At 41.1% G+C, this 19,157-nt stretch overlaps 1 protein-coding gene across 1 annotated transcript in view; it reads right to left on the reverse strand.

Moving 5' to 3' along the window:
* Positions 1-1,540: 1,540 nt before the first annotated feature.
* The window catches only part of LOC126071728 (cytochrome P450 4X1-like), a 58,422-nt gene continuing 40,805 nt past the window's right edge, over positions 1,541-19,157 (reverse strand). The window contains exons 9-12 of the mRNA XM_049875963.1: positions 5,179-5,312; positions 3,801-3,865; positions 2,253-2,335; positions 1,541-1,709 (exon numbers count right to left, since the gene is read on the reverse strand). Of these exons, the coding sequence (XP_049731920.1) occupies positions 1,541-1,709; positions 2,253-2,335; positions 3,801-3,865; positions 5,179-5,312 (451 nt within the window). The remainder of the gene's footprint in view (positions 1,710-2,252; positions 2,336-3,800; positions 3,866-5,178; positions 5,313-19,157) is intronic.

A 19,157-nucleotide genomic window follows, 5' to 3' on the forward strand; every position in this document is an offset into this window, starting at 1 on the left:
CTCTGTCTGGAAATACCTTTGCATGGCTGACTCATTTTCAATTTCGGATCTCGACTTATGTGTCACCTTCATAAACAGGATTTTCCAGACAACCCAACTGAGAGGAAGTTCCCCTGGTTACTATCTAGGCTCAGCCCACTTCTTCCACGGAATTTAATACAATTTGTAATTATCTGTTTGTTATCCATCTTCCCCCTTAGAATATAAGCTCTAAGCAGGCAAGGACCATGTCTATTAACCCACCGAATCCCTAAGGCCTATCACAGTATCTGACATGTTGTTGTAGTCATGTGCCATTGAGTTGATTCTGACTTACAGTGACCTTATATGACAGAGTAGAATGTTCCATAGGGTTTCCAAGGCTTTAATATTTACAGGAGCAGATAGCTAGGTCTTTTTTCCCATGGAGCAGACGGTAGGTTTGAACTGCTGACCTTTCAGTTAGCAGCTGAGCACTTAACCATTATGCCATCAAGGCTCCTTATCTGACATATAGTAGACATTTAAATATCAAATGAATGATGAGTCTAGAAATCATTAAGAATGTCCTGTTTAGGTGCCGCAAAAGTTCTTAGCACCAAGAAAATATGTAGAATATCTTTATAATATTAAAAATGAAGGCTTTCTTATGTAAGGGTCAAAATTCAGGAGCCATAAAAAAGAGTTCATACACAGCTCTGTATGGTAAAATACACACTTAATACAGTTTTGTTTAAAAAATAAAAGCACGGGAAAAATTAAATCAAAGTATTATTACCTAAAATGTATAAAGAATGCATACAAGAAAAAGACAACCCCGCTGAAGACTAAACATAAATGATGCACAGAGAAAACAAGAGAAACACAAATAGCCAATAAGCAAGTTTTAAAAACCACAAAAAGCTTAAATACTCAATAGGAGAATATTTAAATAATTTATGTAGCTTTTTTATATTACAGAATATTATTAAGCCATGATAAGAGAAGAAATTTTATTAAGTGAAAAAAGTAAGAACAATATGGATACTATCTCGTCTATAAGAATACATACATATATATATACATTTAAAACATACAGGAAAAAATCTGAACGAACCCACACCACACTGGGAAAGACGGTGGGACTGGTCAGGGGAGGGGGTACAGGCTATGTAAAGCAGGATTTTCACCTTTTACTCTACATGCTTTCCTAGTGTTGGATTTTTTTTTTTTTTTTTACAATGACCATGCATTCACATACTATTTGTGCATTCTGAGAACAATGTTTTAAAAAACAACAGAAAACATGGAAGTCATTTAGCAACGTGTTTGGTGTGTAGTGTTAATTATAGCCAGATCAAACAGAAAAGATCTGAAAATCTTCCAAAGCCATACAGAAATAGATCTAGGTGACTCCTCATGTTACTTAAAAATGTTTTTGGATTATCTGCAGCTCCACAGAGACCCCCACCTCACCCACCCCGTCCCTTCCACCACACTTGGATTCCTCTCCATTTGATTAAATCATTAGCTGTAATTTAAAAACAAAATATATTTAATCATGGTACCATGAGATCTATCATTAGGGTATCTTCTTCAGACACAAGTGGATCCCATTCTTGGATTTGAGGACAATCTGGGGCGATAAGATGGGAGGTCTTGTGGGGTCTGGAGTCACCTCGAAGTGGAGCAAAATCAAGGCCACGGCCACCTTTAACTGAATCATGGCAATCTGCTGCCCGATGCAGTCCCTGCAGACATTGGCAGAAAGAAAGTGATACTTGAAGAAATGGTATTCCTTCTCAGTCTTTAAATGCGCCTACTTTTGAAGCCTTGATACTGGAAAAAGAAGCCTAATGTACAAGGCAAAGCAACGTTTTTACATTAAATGTCATAGAAACTTTTGGACTTTGGTCTTACATAGTTCCCTGCAAGAAAGTGAGCTGGGAAGCTCCAACGTGATGCCCTTCCTGTAACAAGGTGGCAGTTGGAGACACTCATAGACTGTTTCTCCTGCATTAGGGGTGGACTGCATTGAGCCAAACTTCAACCAACAGCTTGCATTGTGGGACAGCTATCTGAGGCATGGCTACATAGGATGACAGAGACTGGCACTATCCGTTGTGAAACTAACTGGCCTTTTTAGGAGCTCAAATAGGCACCAAGATCTACTTCATGATCAAGTGAGAAGATGAGGTTCCATGGAAGAATTTACAAACTGAGAGTCTAAAGGGAATGTGCTGTTCCCGAATAAATATTTTCGTGTATTTTCAACAATTTCAAATTGTTCTCACCTTGGTCCAGCTGAGAATGGTAAGAAGGCATGAGGGTGTCTCTGATCAGAATTCTCCGGAGAGAACCTCAAAGGGTCAAAGACCTGAAATGAGAATGCAACCCCACTACCATCCCACAAACACCATTAACACGTTTCTTAAGCTACTACTCAGTGCTGTTCAATAGAAATATAATGTGATCCGTGTATGTAATTTAAAATCCTCTGATGGCCACAGTTCAAAAAGGAAAAAGAAATAGGTGAAATTAATTTCAATAATTTAATTTATTGAACTCAATATGTCTAAAATATTATCATTGTAACATGTAATCAACATCTGCTTATCAATAATAAAATATTTTACATGATTTTTTTCATACTACACCTTCAAAATCTACTGTGTATTTTACACTTATGGCATATCTCAATTCTCACTAGCCACATTTCGAGTGTTCGGTAGCCAAAACTACCACACTGGACAGCACCACTCTGTACCTGCTGATCTTGTCTGGCTTTCCAATTGACTTCTTGACTACCCAGACTAAGGAGAGAACAGATACTACCGCCTGTAAGATTATTTTCATTTCTGAGGTAAGAGAGCACCCATTTAGAAGACAAGCCCAATATGACTATAAAATTAATCGTCATTGAGACATGTGGCCAGCCTCCTCATTACACGTTACAGATCTTAAACCCTAGCCACTTATGTAAAAAGCAGCACTGGAGCATGTTGTGAATGTTTAGGGTGTAGAGGACATTGAATTGAGTAACTCAGGTATGCTGCACATTTTCCTTTTGCCTCTCCAGATCCTCTCTTTCCCCTCTTTTCCCCTTGCTTTGTGTACCAGGAAGCTGACACATATGGTTTCCTGTTGGGTTTGGATAATAAAAGGTATTGGCAGAAGATGTGGTGGGCAGGAAAGAGAGTTCAGGGTATTTATTCTCCAGGCTCCTCCCTACAAGCCTGCCTCAGAATGGCTGCATGTTCTTCCAAAGGCCACAGCTCCTGTCTGATGGCCTTCTCCCCACAGCTCACTCTCTCTGGGTTCTATAACCTTCCCTTTCATGTCCCATCGAAGCTGGTATAAGCATGCCTAGCACCTACTTGCCCCATTTTGCTTTTCCTAAACTCCACTCATAATTTTACAAATAGTTCTTTTATAAAACCTTCCTCAAATTCCCAACTTGAGTGTGTCATCTATTTCCTTCTAGAATCCTGATTGACACATGCAGCAAAAGAGAGTTTGACTTGCTGAATATATTGACAGTCTCTACCTTTGCAGATGTTCTAGGTAAGTCCTTGGTAGAGCTCGGTAAGTGGATGAATGAAATACAGACTGTGACAATTTAGGGTGGATTGTGTGGTCTTATGACAATTTGTTCATTCAAAGCAAATATAAAATGGGAATAGAAGAGGATACTTTTCCTTTACGGGAAGTTTTCATTCTTATTTTTTACATTTATTTTGTGCCATTTTCTTTAATTATATAGACACTTCCATGCTTAACCACCAAAAAGTGAATTTCACAGCATTAGTTCTTTAAAGTATTTCTGTGTGAGACAGTCCTACCTTTGGGTTTTCCCAGATGGCAGGGTTGTGGTGAAGACCCCAAATACTTAGAACCACATTCATCCCTAAAGAAGAGAAATAAAAAAGATTATAGGAGAAAGAGCAAGTTGTGGGCTACTGTTATACCACTCGTCAGCATGCCTTTTCTTCTAGAAGGGAAGGTGCTAGCTTCTGGTAGAACTCTCTGTGCTATAACTGATGCCAGCAGTGACGGGGACATGAGCTTGGGTTGGTACCTTAGTTTTCAAAGCAATGATTTATTTCATTCATAATTCAGTCTTAAGGAGCTGTTGGCATCATGTTAAAGTGATAAGTGATGCTTATATTTTCTGCTACCTCCGGAAATTATTTAAAACATCTGTTAATGGACTATAAAGAACCCAATGGAGACAGTTGGGGTACATAAGAACAGAACTGCAATCATCCAGATTAAGTGACAAATTTCTGTTAGTGGTGTTCATATACGGAAAGTGGGAAATTTTTAGCAAATGTCCATGTAGTTTGGTGGGGAAAAATAAGCAGAAGAGAGAGAATCTGAGGGTTATTTTGTTACCAGAAATAATTCTGGTAAATGAATTCTAGATCTGTTAACAAAGTCACAATAGCTGACAGGCTGTGTTTTCTACAAGCTTTCCAGTTGGCTTGCTTCCAAGGGCAATATTTAACAGAACATTGAAACAGACAAGGGAAAGGGCAACTCACATGGCCTCTCTGCCTCCCACACACCCTGCTCAGAGACCTGTGGTGTTTTGGCAAGAGCACTAGGCTCCAGTCATGGGACCTCTGAGTCAGTTCTAGCTCTGTTCATGTCAGTTAACCACATCTGTGCATTGGGATCTCCTCAGTGGGTTTTTGGCTACACTGAAAAGAATTTTGAAAGTGCTTTGTGAAGTATAAAGCACTATATTTAAAAAAAAAAAATAATGTGTGTGAAGGTATTATCTAAACTATTAACTGCTGTACACATATAATGGTAATATTAGGATGATGACGAGCCCAAAGGACCTCTTGGGTCTCCTTAATAAAGGTAATGGTTCTCCTTTCCCATGAAGATTAACCTGGGTCTCAAACTCAGCCAAACAAAGATTATCTTAGAAAAAATGTCCCACAATGGACAAGACCTTGGGCTGGCATTCTGGAAACACAGTTTCTGGGCCTAGCCTTACTGCAACTGGCTATGTGAATTTAGGGAAATACCTGAAACTCCCATCTGATCAAGGCATGGCAAACTGAGCTCTTAAGTGCCCAACCCTAAACCAGATATACTTAGCATTATCTTTTGTCTTCTCCAAAAGCTAAGAAACCCATTGATCTTTATCACTGTGGTCCCCAGGATTCCATGGTCTCTAGGAACTGCTTAGGAAAAGAATACAAAGACCTGCAGGCAAAGAGTGTCCATCTGGGAGGGTAATGGGCTTGCTGAGTTCTCTGGAAATGGATGGGATTGGAGGGATCAATCGGAGCGCCTCCTTTATGCACATTGTGGTATATGACATCTCGCCCAGGTGGTCCCTGTGAGGATGAGGGAGGGAGGGAACTCAGACTCCATGTCATGTTTGTAAATTTGATCAAATTGCTATTAGACGTTTGTTCCTGGGAAATATCACCCTCAGGTTAAAGATGGTTTGCTAACTGGTTCATTTAACAATATTAAAATGGGATTCTTTCTGCCTTAAGATCAGCTGATGCCCCAGATTTAGAGGAACCAAGCAGATACCAAATATACTCATTATAAAGTGAGGTGCTAAACTACTGGTAAAGAGCTTGCTAAGGAGATTTCCGAAAACTAGTATTTCAGCCCTTAGCTCATCATGTAAGTCAAGAGTGTATAAGGAATGCTTAAGCATTAAAGGGGGACACTGGTGGCTCCATGGTAGAATTCTTGCCTGCCATGGTAGAGACCCAGGTTTGATTCCTGGCCAATGTACCTCATGCACAGCTAACATCCCTCTATAAGTGGAGGCTCATGTGTTGTTATGATGCTGAACAGGTTTCAGCAGAGCTTCTACACAAAGACAGACTAGGAAGAAGGCCTGGTGATCTACTTCCAAAAGTCAGCCAATGGAAACGGTATGGATCACAATAGTCCGATCCTCAAACAATCATGGGGATGGTGCAGGACTGGGCAATGGGGCAGCATTTTGTTCTGTTGTGCATGAAGTCATCATGGCCATGAGTCAGGGCTGAGTTGATGGCAGATAACAACAGCAGCAGCAGCAAGGATGGAAGAGAGGAGGCTTAAGACTTTTGATAGAGAAAAAAAAATCCCTTTAAAGAGAATTGCTGGAATGCTGGAGTGCCACAGAGAATGGAGGAAGTGTTCCACATCTTACTTAAAGCCAAGGGGCTTCAAGAGGATCCCTCAGATGATCTGACACGTGTTCCCTGGTGTTGGGGGAGCACCAATACCAATATGAGAGGCAATGGTGCGGAACAGAGAGAGGCCAGACAGCACTGGGGGAGAGGAGCCTTTTCCCAGGGACAAAGTAAGAACGTGCAAGTTTGTCCTAAGGGCCAATGAACTGGCAAGAGGGAGAGCTCCACAGCCAGCTTAAGAAGGACTTTGTCTAAGGGAATAACCTGGAGACAGAAAGTTGCCAAGGGAAGGGAGTCAAAAGTGGCCAACCAAATGAAACATCACTCATGTCCTGAGAATCACCATTGGAAACTCCAGTGAGGGACTCTCCAAGAAACCTATAGAAGTACCCCTTGAGAGAAAAGATAAGCATTTAATATCCACCGAGCTCAGAGGGCAAGATCACAATAGTACCAGCCTCTTTATCTTTAATCCCTTCTTCTTCCTAGGAACATTTCTGGAAGGGTCAGAAACAGCAGCTACTGAGTAAGAGGGCAGCTGGTCAGTAAGGAGAAGCCAACAACAACCCTCTCACCCATCGCTGGCTTCTAAGCCCAAAGAAATACTCAGCTGGGATGGAGAGAGAAGCTCCAAGTGGATAAAAATTATAAGTTTTTATTATTACACTGGACCATATAGTTTAATTACTGAAATGAGGCTGTTCTTATGATTTAAGTGTGTGCGAACTCTATGAAACTTACTCAATATTTCATCCCAGAGATGAGAAAAACTTACCTCACAGAGTAAGTTTGAAGTTTCAGTGGCAGAAGAATAAAGTTGCTCCATATTTAGGTTGGCTCAATAAAATGACTGCGTGCATTTAGCCTTTCTATTTGCTTTATTTTATTTCTATGTTTTTCTGATTACCATTTTGAATGCAGATTTTAGCTGGTTAGTAATGTGAAATTTTAATTTTAAACTTTTTCCACATCAAGCCAAGAATAAAATGAAAGAAGAAGATGAAAAAAAAAAAAAAAACAATTCCGACTCAGGGCAGCCCCATGTGTTACAGAGTAGAACTGTGTTACATGGGTTTTTCTACTCTGTGATTTTGTGGCTGTAGATCACTAGCCTTTCCTCCAAGGTCCCTCGGGCTTGGTCCAAATTGCTAATTGTTTAGTAGTTGAGCGCTGAACCATTTGCACCACCGAGGGACTCCTATGCCCGGAATAAAAGAGTAATTCTGTTAGCCTGGCACTTTGCATAATTAAGAAAAACAATCCTGTCCATCTCAATCCTGGTGCAAAATGAAGAGAAGAATTCTAAACCAATGCAGAAAAGGGCTGACGAGGAGCCAAATGGGAGAATCTGAACAACTTTCCAGCTTTTCCAGAAATTCTTTGCAATGTGGTTTTATGTCCAGAAGAATTATAAGTTCTCAGAGTGCCATGTACAAATTTCCTTCAAAAATAAGACCATATTATAAAGTAAAAAAAAAAAAAATTCTGTTTAATATTACTGGCAATTTCTCTCATTAAAATAAATGACTGTTAACAGATCCTCTGGTCTTTATCTTTCTCAGCTGGCAAAGGTTTCTTTATCGTTTTCACATTTAGCCAAACAAGAATAAGAGAGGTCAAATGGAACAGAATTGAGAACCCAGATGTAAATCCATCCACCTATGGTCACCTGATCTTCAACAAAGGCCCAAAGTCCATTAAATGGGGAAAAAGACAGTCTTTTTAACAAATGATGCTAGCAAAACTGGATGTCCACCTGCAAAAAATGACGCAGGACCCATACCTTACACCACACACAAAAACTAATTCAAAATGGATCAAAGACCTAAATATAACACCAAAAACAATAAAGATCACAGAAGAAAACGCAGGGTCAATGCTAGAGGCCCTAATACACAGCATTAACAGGATACAAACCATAACTAACAACACACAAATACCAGAAGGTAAGTTAGATAACTGGGATCTTCTAAAAATTAAACACTGGGAAAGCCAGCAAAACTTATACAAGGCAAGGTCACAGAAGCTCCACAGACACATCCAAACTCCAGGAGATACCAAATTTGCTGGGATGAGGGCTGTGAGACCATGGTCTCGGGGAGCATCTAGCTCAACTGACATAACATATTTTATAAAGAAAGTGTTCTACCTTCTACTTTGGTTAGTAGTGGCTGGGGTTTTAAAAGTCTGTGTGCGGTCATCTAAGACATTTCACTGGTCTCACTCTTTTGGAAGCAATGGAGAATAAAGAAAAGTAAAGATACAAGGGAAAGATTAGTCTGAAAGACTAATGGACCACATCTACCATGACCTCCACCAGACTGAGTCTAGTACTAGGCGGTACCCGGCCTACCACCACTGACTGCTCTGACAGGTATCACAATAGAGGGTCCCAGATGGAGCTGGAGGAAAATGTAGAACAAAATTCTAACTCACAAAAAAAGCCCAGACTTACTGGCCTGATGGAAACTGGAGAAACTCTGAGGGTATGGCCCCAGACACCCTTTTAGCTCAGTAATGAAGTCATTCCCAAGGTTTACCCTTCAGCCAAAGATTAGACAGGCCCATAAAACAAAATGAGACTAAAAAGGCATAACAGCCCAGGGGCAAGGACTCGAAGGCAGGAAGGGACAGGAAAGCTGGCAATAGGGAACCCAGGGCCGAGAAGGGAGAATGTTGACATGTCGTTTTATGACACTGGTTGTTAACCAATGTCATAAAACAATATGTGTACTAACTGTTTAATGCGAAACTAGTTTGTTCTGTAAATCTTCATCTAAAGTACAATAAAAAAAATAAATAAATAAAAACTGTCCTCAGTATTTACTTGCTAAACTGAACTACAGTGTGTATTATTTAGCACTATGTTCAAAGTCCAGGAGGCAGAGCCAATATTGCACCCTAGACAGACGCATCATGCGTCTCTAGCAAAGACCCAAAAAACTAATTAAAACAGATACAAATATCAATCCTAGAACCCTAAGCATCAAATGAAGGGATAAAAAAAATAGATCAAACACCAAATGAAAGAAAAAACTTAAGGAAAAACAGAGAATTAGGAGAGATACAGCGTGGAGGCCCCCTGCAAACTAACACGACACAGTGTTACCATCTTGTAGTACAGCTATCAAGGACCGTGGATATGGAGTAAAGGAAGGCAACTTCACAGAGCTCCCAACAGGAGACAGAGCACACGCTTTCCCACACCTCACCCTTCTGCCCTGTACACTACCTCTGCCCCTCCTGACAGGCCACACTGATGTCTTGTCTTGAGAGCTACCCGCCCACTGACAGCCTGGGTTCACCCTGCCCCCACCTGCTGGCTTCTGCCATGCCATTTTTTTTTCTTTTCTTTTTTTCCCCCCTTTCTCCCTCCCATCTAGCCCTGTACCCCACCTCTACCCCTTCCTGCTGAGCTATGCCATGCTGGCTTGACTAGAGAGACACTGGCTGCCACCAGCCCAGGTCTGCTTTGCCCCCACCTGCTGGCTCCTGCCACACAATTTTATTTTCCTTTCCTCTTCTTCTTTCTCCTTCCCACTTAGCCCATTCCTCACCTCTATTCCTTCCCATTGGGCCATGCTGCACTGCCTGGGCTAGATAAGCCTAGAGAGACACTGGCCTGGCACCAACTAGGTGTGCCCCACCTCCACTGCTGGCTCCTGCCGTGCCATTATTTTTAATTTAACTTTTATTTTTATATTTTCCTTTTCTTTCTCCCTCCCAACTAGCGATACATCCCACCTCTACTGCTTCCTCCCAAGCTATGCCATGCCACCTTGGCTAGAGAGACACTGGCTGCCCCCAGCCCAGGTCTGCCCCACCCCACCTATTGGCTCCGGCTGCACCATATTTTTTATTATTATTATTTTCCTTTTCTTCCTTTTCTTTCTCCCTCCCACCTAGACATGTACCCCACCTCTACTCCTTCCCAGCAAGCTATGACATGCCACCTTGGCTAGAGAGACACGGGCCCAATGCCAACACTGGTCCTCCCCTCTCCCACTCACTGGGTCCTACCAATGCCATTTTTTTCTCCCTTTCTGCCTTTTCTTTCTGCCTCCCACATAGCCCCATATGCCACTTCTACTCCTTCCCATGGGGCCATGCTGCACTGTCACAAGTACAGGGCTACCATCCCACCACTAGCCCCAGTTCCCCCCATCCCCACCTGCCAGCTCCACTGCACCATTTCCCCCCCTTTCCTCCTTTTCTTTATTCCTCCCACCAAGCCTCATATATCACCTCTACCCCTTCCTGCCAGGCCCACCATAGGTAGAGAACTACTGGCCCGTCACCAGTGCAGGACCCCCCAGACCCCATCCACTGGCTCCTACCATGCCATTTTATTTATTTATTTTTTCCCTTTCCTCTTTATCTTTCTCCCTCCCACCTAGACCCATACCCTCACCTGTACCCATTCGCTCCAGGTCACGCTATGCCACCTTAGCTAGAGAGGCACCCACCCACCCACCCACCTTGCTCCCACCCAATGGCTCCTGGTCGCACCATTTTGTTTCTTTCTTTTTCCCCTTTCTACCTTTTCTTTCTCCCTCCCACCTATCCCTGTATGCCACCTGTACCCTTTCCCACTGTGCCTCACTGCACCACTGTGGGTAGAGATATACTGGCCCACGGATACCCTGGATCTCATTCACCCCTCCCATCAGCCCCAGCCACACCATTTTTCATTTTTTCTCTTTCCCTCCTACCTAGCCCCATAAGCCACCACTCCGCTTCCCCCCCAGGGCCACAGCTAGAGAGCCAATGGCCCTCCACTTTCTACTTCACACTTAGCCCTGTATACCACCTTCCCCCGCTTCCCATTAGCCCCCAGGTCCACCCAGACCCCATCCATAGGCTACTCCCCCTTTTTTTGTTGTTTCTATTGCTTTTCTTTTGTTTGATCCCTCCACCTAGCCCCATACCCCACTCCCTCTACCCACCAGCTCTCGACATGCTGCAGCTACAGCATTCATGGCACAGGCCTACAGCCACATTTGGCCTGCACTGCCCCCCCATGTCACTCAACCAAATGCTGGAGGCAAGCGAGCCTGTACCACTCCTTTTCTGACACCCCTGCCTATCTGGCAAAGGGCTGTGAATGCTCCCACACCACTGGGCCAACATCAGGAGGCAGATAACGCCCACCTAGTCTGCCCTCAGACACCTTGCCAAATCAGTGTACAGTGAAGTGGGCTCACCATGTATGCTGCTGCCCTGAAAACATGGCGAGAGCTATTGTGCCCACACATGAGCAAGCAGCAAAGCACACCTGGCGCGCCCTCCCTGATGTATCAAAACAAAACGAAGTAGACAAAAAAGAAAATGAACGTGCCATCAATTAATAAAGAAAATAACACCTTAATGTCTCAGAGACAGCAGACAATATCAAAACATACAAAAAAAGCAGGACAAGATGGCTCCAGCAAGTGACCAAAATCAAGAGTCAGTTAACCTTCCTGTAGGAGAAAAGGCAGTGGAATTGCCTGATATGGAATTCAAAAGACTAATATTAAGGGCTCTTCAAAAGATTAGGAAAGAGATCAAGAAAAACACAGACAAAGTCAAGGAAAAAATGGACAAATTCTTGAAAAACACAGACAAAACCAACAAAAAGACAGCCAAAATCAAGGAAAACACAGACAAAGCAATAGAAAGATTCAGGAAAGTAATACAAGAACAAAACATCGAAATAAACAAATAATTAAAAATCATACAAAAACAGCAACTAGAAACCCAAAAGATAACAAAATTTCAGAAATGAACAACTCAAGGTTTTAGGAGCAAATTTTAAACAACGGAAGACAGAATCAGGAAGACTGAAGACAAATCCATGGATGCCACTCTGTTTGAGTGAAAATCAGAAAAACGAACGAAGAAAGCCTAAGAATTATGTGGGACACAATCAAGAGCAAAAATTAGCATGTGTTTGGAGTTCCATAAAAGGGGAGAAAATGAAAAATACAGAGATTGTTAAAGATTTGCTTGCAGGAACCTTCCCAAATAGCATGAAAAATGAAAAGCTGACCATCCAAGAAGCTCACCGAATACCATTTAAGATAGGCCCCAAAAGAAAGCCTCAAAGAAAGTCATAATCACACTTGCCAAAATCAAAGAAATAATTTTGAAAGCAGCTCAAGAAAAACAAAAAGTCACAAATGAGAAACAAGACTAAACTCTGATTACTCAACAGAAACTATGCAGGCAAGAAGGCATTGGGATGACCTATATAAAACCTTGAAAGAAGAAAAATAACTGCCAACCAGGAATAACATATCCTGTAAAACTCTCTCTCAAATGCAATGGCAAAATTGGGACATTTCCAGATAAACAGAAACTAATCTGTAAAAACCAAACCAAATTTATAAGAAATATTAAAGGCAGTTCTATGGTTACAGAACCAACAACAGACAGCAACCAGAGTCTAGGACAGAGGACAGCATCAGCCACGGACAAACCTAGTTAAAGAACTCTCAGTAATAAAACAAAGCTAAAAGACTTAAAACAGGGATGAAATGATGACAATGTCAAAACAAAAAAAGGGGCAATAAACAGTGTAGGTATAGAACTTTCAGATGGAAAGGAAGTCAAGGCGATGTCAAATAATAAACTGCTTTGACCTTAGGAAGGTAAGGGTAAATTTCAATTTCAGGGTAACCACAAAGAAAGTTAACAAATCTACTCATTGTAATAAGGAAGAAGAAAAACACAAAGTCTCAGTAAACACAAAATCTATAATAACAAAAGAAAAGTAAATCCACAAACAAAAGGAACTCGGCACAGTAAAGTAAAAGGAATGAAGAAATGTCAGCACCACAAAAAAAAAAATCACAACAATATGACAGCAATAAATTTATACCTATCAATAATCACACTGACTGTAAATGGCTTAAATGAACCTGCAAAGTGACAGAGAGTGGCACAATGGATAAAAAAACATGATCCATCAATATGCTGTCTCAAAGAGACACACCTTAGGCACAAAGATACAAATATACTAAAAATGAAAGAATAGAAAAATATATAAAGAAAACAGTAACCAAAAAAGGGCAGGAGTGGCAATACTAATCTCAGATAAAATAGGCTGTAAAAGACAAGGAAGGACATTATATAATAATTAAAGGGACAATCCACCAAGAAGACAAAACCTTAATAAATATCTACACACCCAACAGCAGGGTTCCAAAATACATAAAACAAACTCTAATAGCTGAAAAGAGAAACAGTTCCACAATAACAGTAGGACACTTCAACACACCATTCTTGGTGAAGGACAGAACATCAAGTAATTCAACAAAGATGCAGAAGATCTAAAGGCCACAATGAACCAACTTGACCTCACAGACATATATAGAACATTCCATCCAACAGCAGCAAAGTATCCATTGTTTTCCAACACATGGGGAACATTCTCCAGGATAGACCAAGTTTTAGGCCACAAAGCAACCCTCAAATAAATCCAAAACATCAAAAAAAATACAAAGTTTTCTTTCTGAACACAATGGCGTAAAAGTAGAAATCAATAACAGGAACAGCAAGGAAAAAAAATCAAATATATGGGATCGAAATAACACTATGCTTAAAAACAACTTAGTAATAGAAGAAATCAAAGAGGGAATAAAAAAAATTCTAGAATTAAGTGAAAACACATCATACCAAAACCTTAGGGACACAGCAAAAGCAGTGTTCAGAAGTCAATTTACAGTAATAAATGCACACATCTAAAAAGAGTGGGCCACGTTCTTTTTAGAATGGGCCTACAACTCAAACACATAGAAAGAGAGCAACAAAAGAAGCCCACAGTCACCAGAAGAATGGACATAATAAAGCTAAGAGAAGAAATAAACAGAGAACAGAAAAATAATAGAAAAGAATCAACAAGACCAAAAGTTGGTTCTTTGAAAAGATCAATAAAATTGACAAACTGCTGGCCAAAGTGACAAAAGAAAACAGGAGAGGAAGCAAATAACCCAAATAAGAATTGAAATGGGGGACATTACAACAGACACAACTGAAATAAAAAGGATCATAACAGACTACTATGGAAAATTGTACCACAACAAATTTGAGAACTTAGAGGAAATAGACAAATTTCTAGAAACACACTACCTACCTAAACTGACACAAGCTGAGATAGAAAATGTGAACAGACCCATAACAAGAGAAGAGATTGAAGTGGTAATTAAAAAAAAGAAAGAAAGAAAAAACTCCCAACCAAAAAAAGCCCTGGCCCAGGAGACTCCCCTGGAGAATTCTACCAAACATTCAGATAAGAGCTCATACCAAGACTACTCAAACTATTTCAGAGCCTAGAAAAGGAAAGAATACTCCTGAATTCATTCTGTGAAGGCAGCATAACCCTGACCCCAAAGCCGGGCAAAGACATCACAAAAAAAAGAAAATTAAAGACCAATAGCTTTCACGAATATAGGCGAAAAATTCTCAACAAAATTCTAGCCAATAGTATTCAGCATTGTATCAAAAAAATAATATACCATGTCCAAGTGGGATTTATACCAGGTATGCAAGGATGGCTTAACATTAGAAAATCAATCAACGTAATCTGCCACATAAATAGAACGAAAGAAAAGAATCATATTATCATCTCAATCGTCTCAGAAAATGCATTTGATAAAGTCTATCACCTATTTCGGATGAAAAACTCTCAATAAAATAGGAATAGAAGAAAAATTCTTCAACATAATAAAAGGCCTCTGTAGTAGTCATCTATTGTTAGGTGCCATCTACTTGGTCCTGACTCATAGCGATTTTATGTACAATAGAATGAAACACTGCCCAGTCCTGCACCATCCCCACAACTGTGGCTATGCTTGAACCCACTGGGGCAGCCACTGTGTCGATCGATCTCATTGAGGGAATTCTGTTGTTTTTTTTTTAACACCCTCTACTTTACCGAGTATGATGTCCTTCTCCAGGGACTGATCCCTCTTGATAACATGCCCAAAGTATGTGAGGCATAATCTCCCTGTTCTTGCTAAGGAACATTTTGGTTCGTTCTTTTGGCAGTTCACGGTATAATCAATATTCTTCACCAGCACCACAATTCGAAGGTGTCAATTCTTCTTCAATTTTCCATGTTCATTGTACAGCTTTCACATGCATATGAGGCGATTGAAAACACCATGGCTTGGGTCAGGCACACCTTAGTCTTCAAGGTGACATCTTTGCTTTTCAACACTTTAAAGAGGTCTTTTGCAGCAAATTTGCCCAGTGCAATGTGTCTTTTGATTTCTGGACTGCTGCTTCCATGGGTGTTGATTGTGGATGCAAGTAAAACAAAATCCTTGACAACATCAATCTTTTCTCTGTTTATCATTATATTGCTTATTGGTCCAGTTGTGAGGATTTTTGTTTTCTTTATATTGAGGTGTAGTCCATACTGAAGGGTGTGGTCTTTGATTTTCATCAGTAAGTGCTTCAAGTCCTCTTTACTTTCAGCAAGCAAGGTTGTGTCACATGCATAACGCAGGTTGTTAAAGAGTCTTCCTCCAATCCCGATGCCCCATTCTTCTTCATATAGTCCAGCTTCTCAGATCATGTGCTCACCATACAGATTGAATAGTATGATGAAAGGATACAACCCTGATACTTGCCTTTCCAGATTTTAAACCACACAGTATCCCCTTGTTCTGTTCGAATGACTGTCTCTTAATCTATGTACAGTTTCCTCACGAACACAATTAAGTGTTCTGGAATTCCCGCTCTTCACAAAGTCATCCATAATTTGTTATGATCCACTCAGTTGAATGCCTTAGCATAGTCAGTAAAACACAGGTAAACATCTTTCTGGTATTCTCTGCTTTCAGCCAGGATTCATCTGACATCAGCTATGATATCCCTGGTTCCACACTCTCTTCTGAATCCAGCTTGAATTTCTGTCGGTATACTGCTGCAGCTGATTTTGAACGACCTTCAGCAAAATTTTACTTGCACGTGATATTAATGATATTGTTTGATAATTTCTGCATTCGGTTGGATCACCTTTCTTTGGAATAAGCATAAATATGGATCTCTTCCAGTTGGTTGGCCAGTTAGCTGTCTTCCAAATTTCTTGGTATAGATGAGTGAGCACTTCTAGTGCTGGCTGCATCCATCTGTTGAAACGTCGCAACTGGTATTCTGTCAGTTTCTGGACCCTTGTTTTTCGCTAATGCCTTCAGTGCAGCTTGGACCTCTTCCTTCAGTACCATCAGTTCCTGATCATATGCTACCTCCTGAAATGGTTGAACGTCCACCAATTCTTTCTGGTATAGTGACTGTGTGTATTCCTTCCATCTTCTTTTGATGCTTCATGTGTTAATATTTTCCCTGTAGAATCCTTCAATATTGCAACTTGAGGCTTGATTTTTTTTCTTCATTTCTTTCAGTTTGAGAAATGCTGAGTGTGTTCTTCCCTTTTGGTTTTCTATCTCCAGGTCTTTGCATATATCATTATAATGCTTTGTGTTCTCAAGTCCTCTGAAATCTTTTGTTCAGCTCTTTTACGTCATCATTTTTTCCATTCATTTAACTACTTAACATCCAAGATCAAGTTTCAGAGTCTCCTCTGACAGCCATTTTGGTCTTTTCTTTCTTTCCTGTCTTTTTAACGACCTCTTGCTTTCTTCATGTATGATGTCATTGATGTCATTCCACGACTCATTTGGTCTTTGGTCATTAGTGTTCAACACATCAAATTTATTCTTGAGATGGTCTCTAAATTCAGGTGCGATATACTTAAGGTTATACTTTGGCTCTCGAGGACTTATTCTAATTTTCTTTAGTTTCAACTTGAATTTGCATATAAGCAATTGATAGTCTGTTCTGCAGTCGGTCCCTGGCCTTGTTCTAACTGATGATATTGAGCTTTTCCATCATCTCTTTCCATAGATGTAGGAAATTTGATTTTTGTATATTCCATCTGGTGAGGTCCATGTGTACAGTCACTGTTCATGTTGGTGAAAAAAGGTATTTACAGTGAATAAGCTGTTAGTCTTGCAAAGCTCTATCATGCGATCTCCAGCATTGTTCCTATCACCAAGGCCATATTTTCCAACTACCTATCATCCAGTGCTGCTATAACCAAAATACCACAAATGGATGGCTTTAACAAACAGAAATTTATCCTCTCACAGTCTAGGAGGCTAGAAATCTGAATTTGGGGCATCAGCTCCTGGGGAAGGTTTTCTCTCTCTGTCGGCTCTGGAAGAAGGTCCTTGTCATGAAACTTCCACTGGTCTAGGAGCTTCTCTATGCAGGAACCCCAGGTCCAAAGGAAATGTTCTTCTCTGGGCACTGCTTTCTTGGTGGTGTGATGTCCCCCTGTCTCTCTGCTTGCCTCTCTCTTTTATATCTCAGAAGAGATTGACTTAAAACACAATCTAATATGTAGATTGAATCCTGTCTTGTTAACATAACTGCCTCTAATCCTGCCTCATTAACATCATAGAGGTAGGATTTACAACGCATAGGAAAATCACATCAGATGACAAAATTGTGGGCAATCACACAATACAAGAATCATGGCGTTGCCAAGGACATATATTTTTGAGTGACACAATTCAATCCATGACATTCTACCCTTTGCCCCCCCCCAAATTCATGTTCTTGCCATGTGTAAAACACATTCACCCCATCGTATCATAGCAAATGGCTTAAAACAGCTCCAAGTCCAAAATCCAGAAATTCCTCTTCATCTGTGAAATATAGAATACAAGTTATCTGCTTCCAAAGTACAATGGTGGAACAGGCACAAGCTAGACATTTCCATTACAAATGGGAGAAATTGGAGGGAAAGAAGGGATAACAGGTACCAATCAAGTCAGCAGAACGCATTACATTAGCCCTCAAGGCTTGAAATAATCTTCTGTTCTCTGAGACCCTTTATGCAATGGCCCTGCCCTCCAGACTCTAGGTATTGGCCATACTCTCCAGATTCCAAGTGGAGGACTTTGGCCCTGAGCTTCAGCTCCACCTTCCAGGCCCACTGGAATGGCAACTCTGCTCCCTCAGCTTTGGGCAGCCCCATTCTCCTAGTCCATCTGAGTGGTGACTCTACTGTTTGAGACCCCAGAGGTTGTGGCCCTACCCTTTGAGACTGAGGCAGCTCTGCTTCCTTTGTTCTTGTCTCTTTGTCTTCTGTTTCCTGGCTCTGTGGCCTCTCAGCCCCTTGGGGCTAATTGCCCAAGTCTGCCCTGCTGGAGCAAGTGTTCCAAAGCTCTTTAGCTCCACTGATAAGTGCCTGGAGACACCCAACCCTACCATTAAACTTCGGCCAAAAGGCACTCAGCCCTCTTACTCTGTGGTTCAGCAACCTAGCTCCACTGATAAGTGCCTGTAGGCATGCTACTCTGCCAGGAAGCCTCCTCTCAAAGACTCTCAGCTCTCTCACTCTGTGGGTTGGCTCCAGTGCTTTCTCGCACTTGTCTCCTGGTTTTGCTGCTGCTGTTTCTCTGCTTATTGTTGTCTGCACCATTTCCAGTGTAACAGTTTTCCTCACTTCCTTCTGAGTCCTCACCAGGATTGTCTTTGATTTCCATAATTCCACCAACGGTCTCCTCAAGGCAATCTAGGGTTTTTACTATTGGGCACTTTAAAACTCTTCCAGCCTGTATCCATTCATAGTTTCAAAACTGCTACCACATTTTAGGTATCTGTTAGAGCAGCACCCCACTCTCTCAGTACTGAATTCTGTCTTAATTATCTAGTGCTGCTATAACAGAAATACAAGTAGATGACTTTAACAAACAGACATTTATTCTCCCACAGTTCAGGAGGCTAGAATTCCGAATTAGGGCGTCAGCTCTGGGGGAAGACTTTCTGTCTCTGTTTGCTCTACAGGAAGGTCCTTGTCATCAATCTTTCCCTGGTCTAGGAGCTTCTCTGCCCAGTAACTATAGGTCAAAGGATGCACTCTGCTCCTGGAACTGTTTTCTTGGTGATATGCGGTCCTCCTGTCTCTCTGCTTGCTTCTCTCTTTTATATTTCAAAAGAGATTGACTGAAGACACAATCTAATCTTGTAGATTGAGTTCTGCCT

This window comes from Elephas maximus, chromosome 3 (assembly GCF_024166365.1).
Source record: "Elephas maximus indicus isolate mEleMax1 chromosome 3, mEleMax1 primary haplotype, whole genome shotgun sequence".
Taxonomy (NCBI): Eukaryota; Metazoa; Chordata; class Mammalia; order Proboscidea; family Elephantidae; genus Elephas; species Elephas maximus.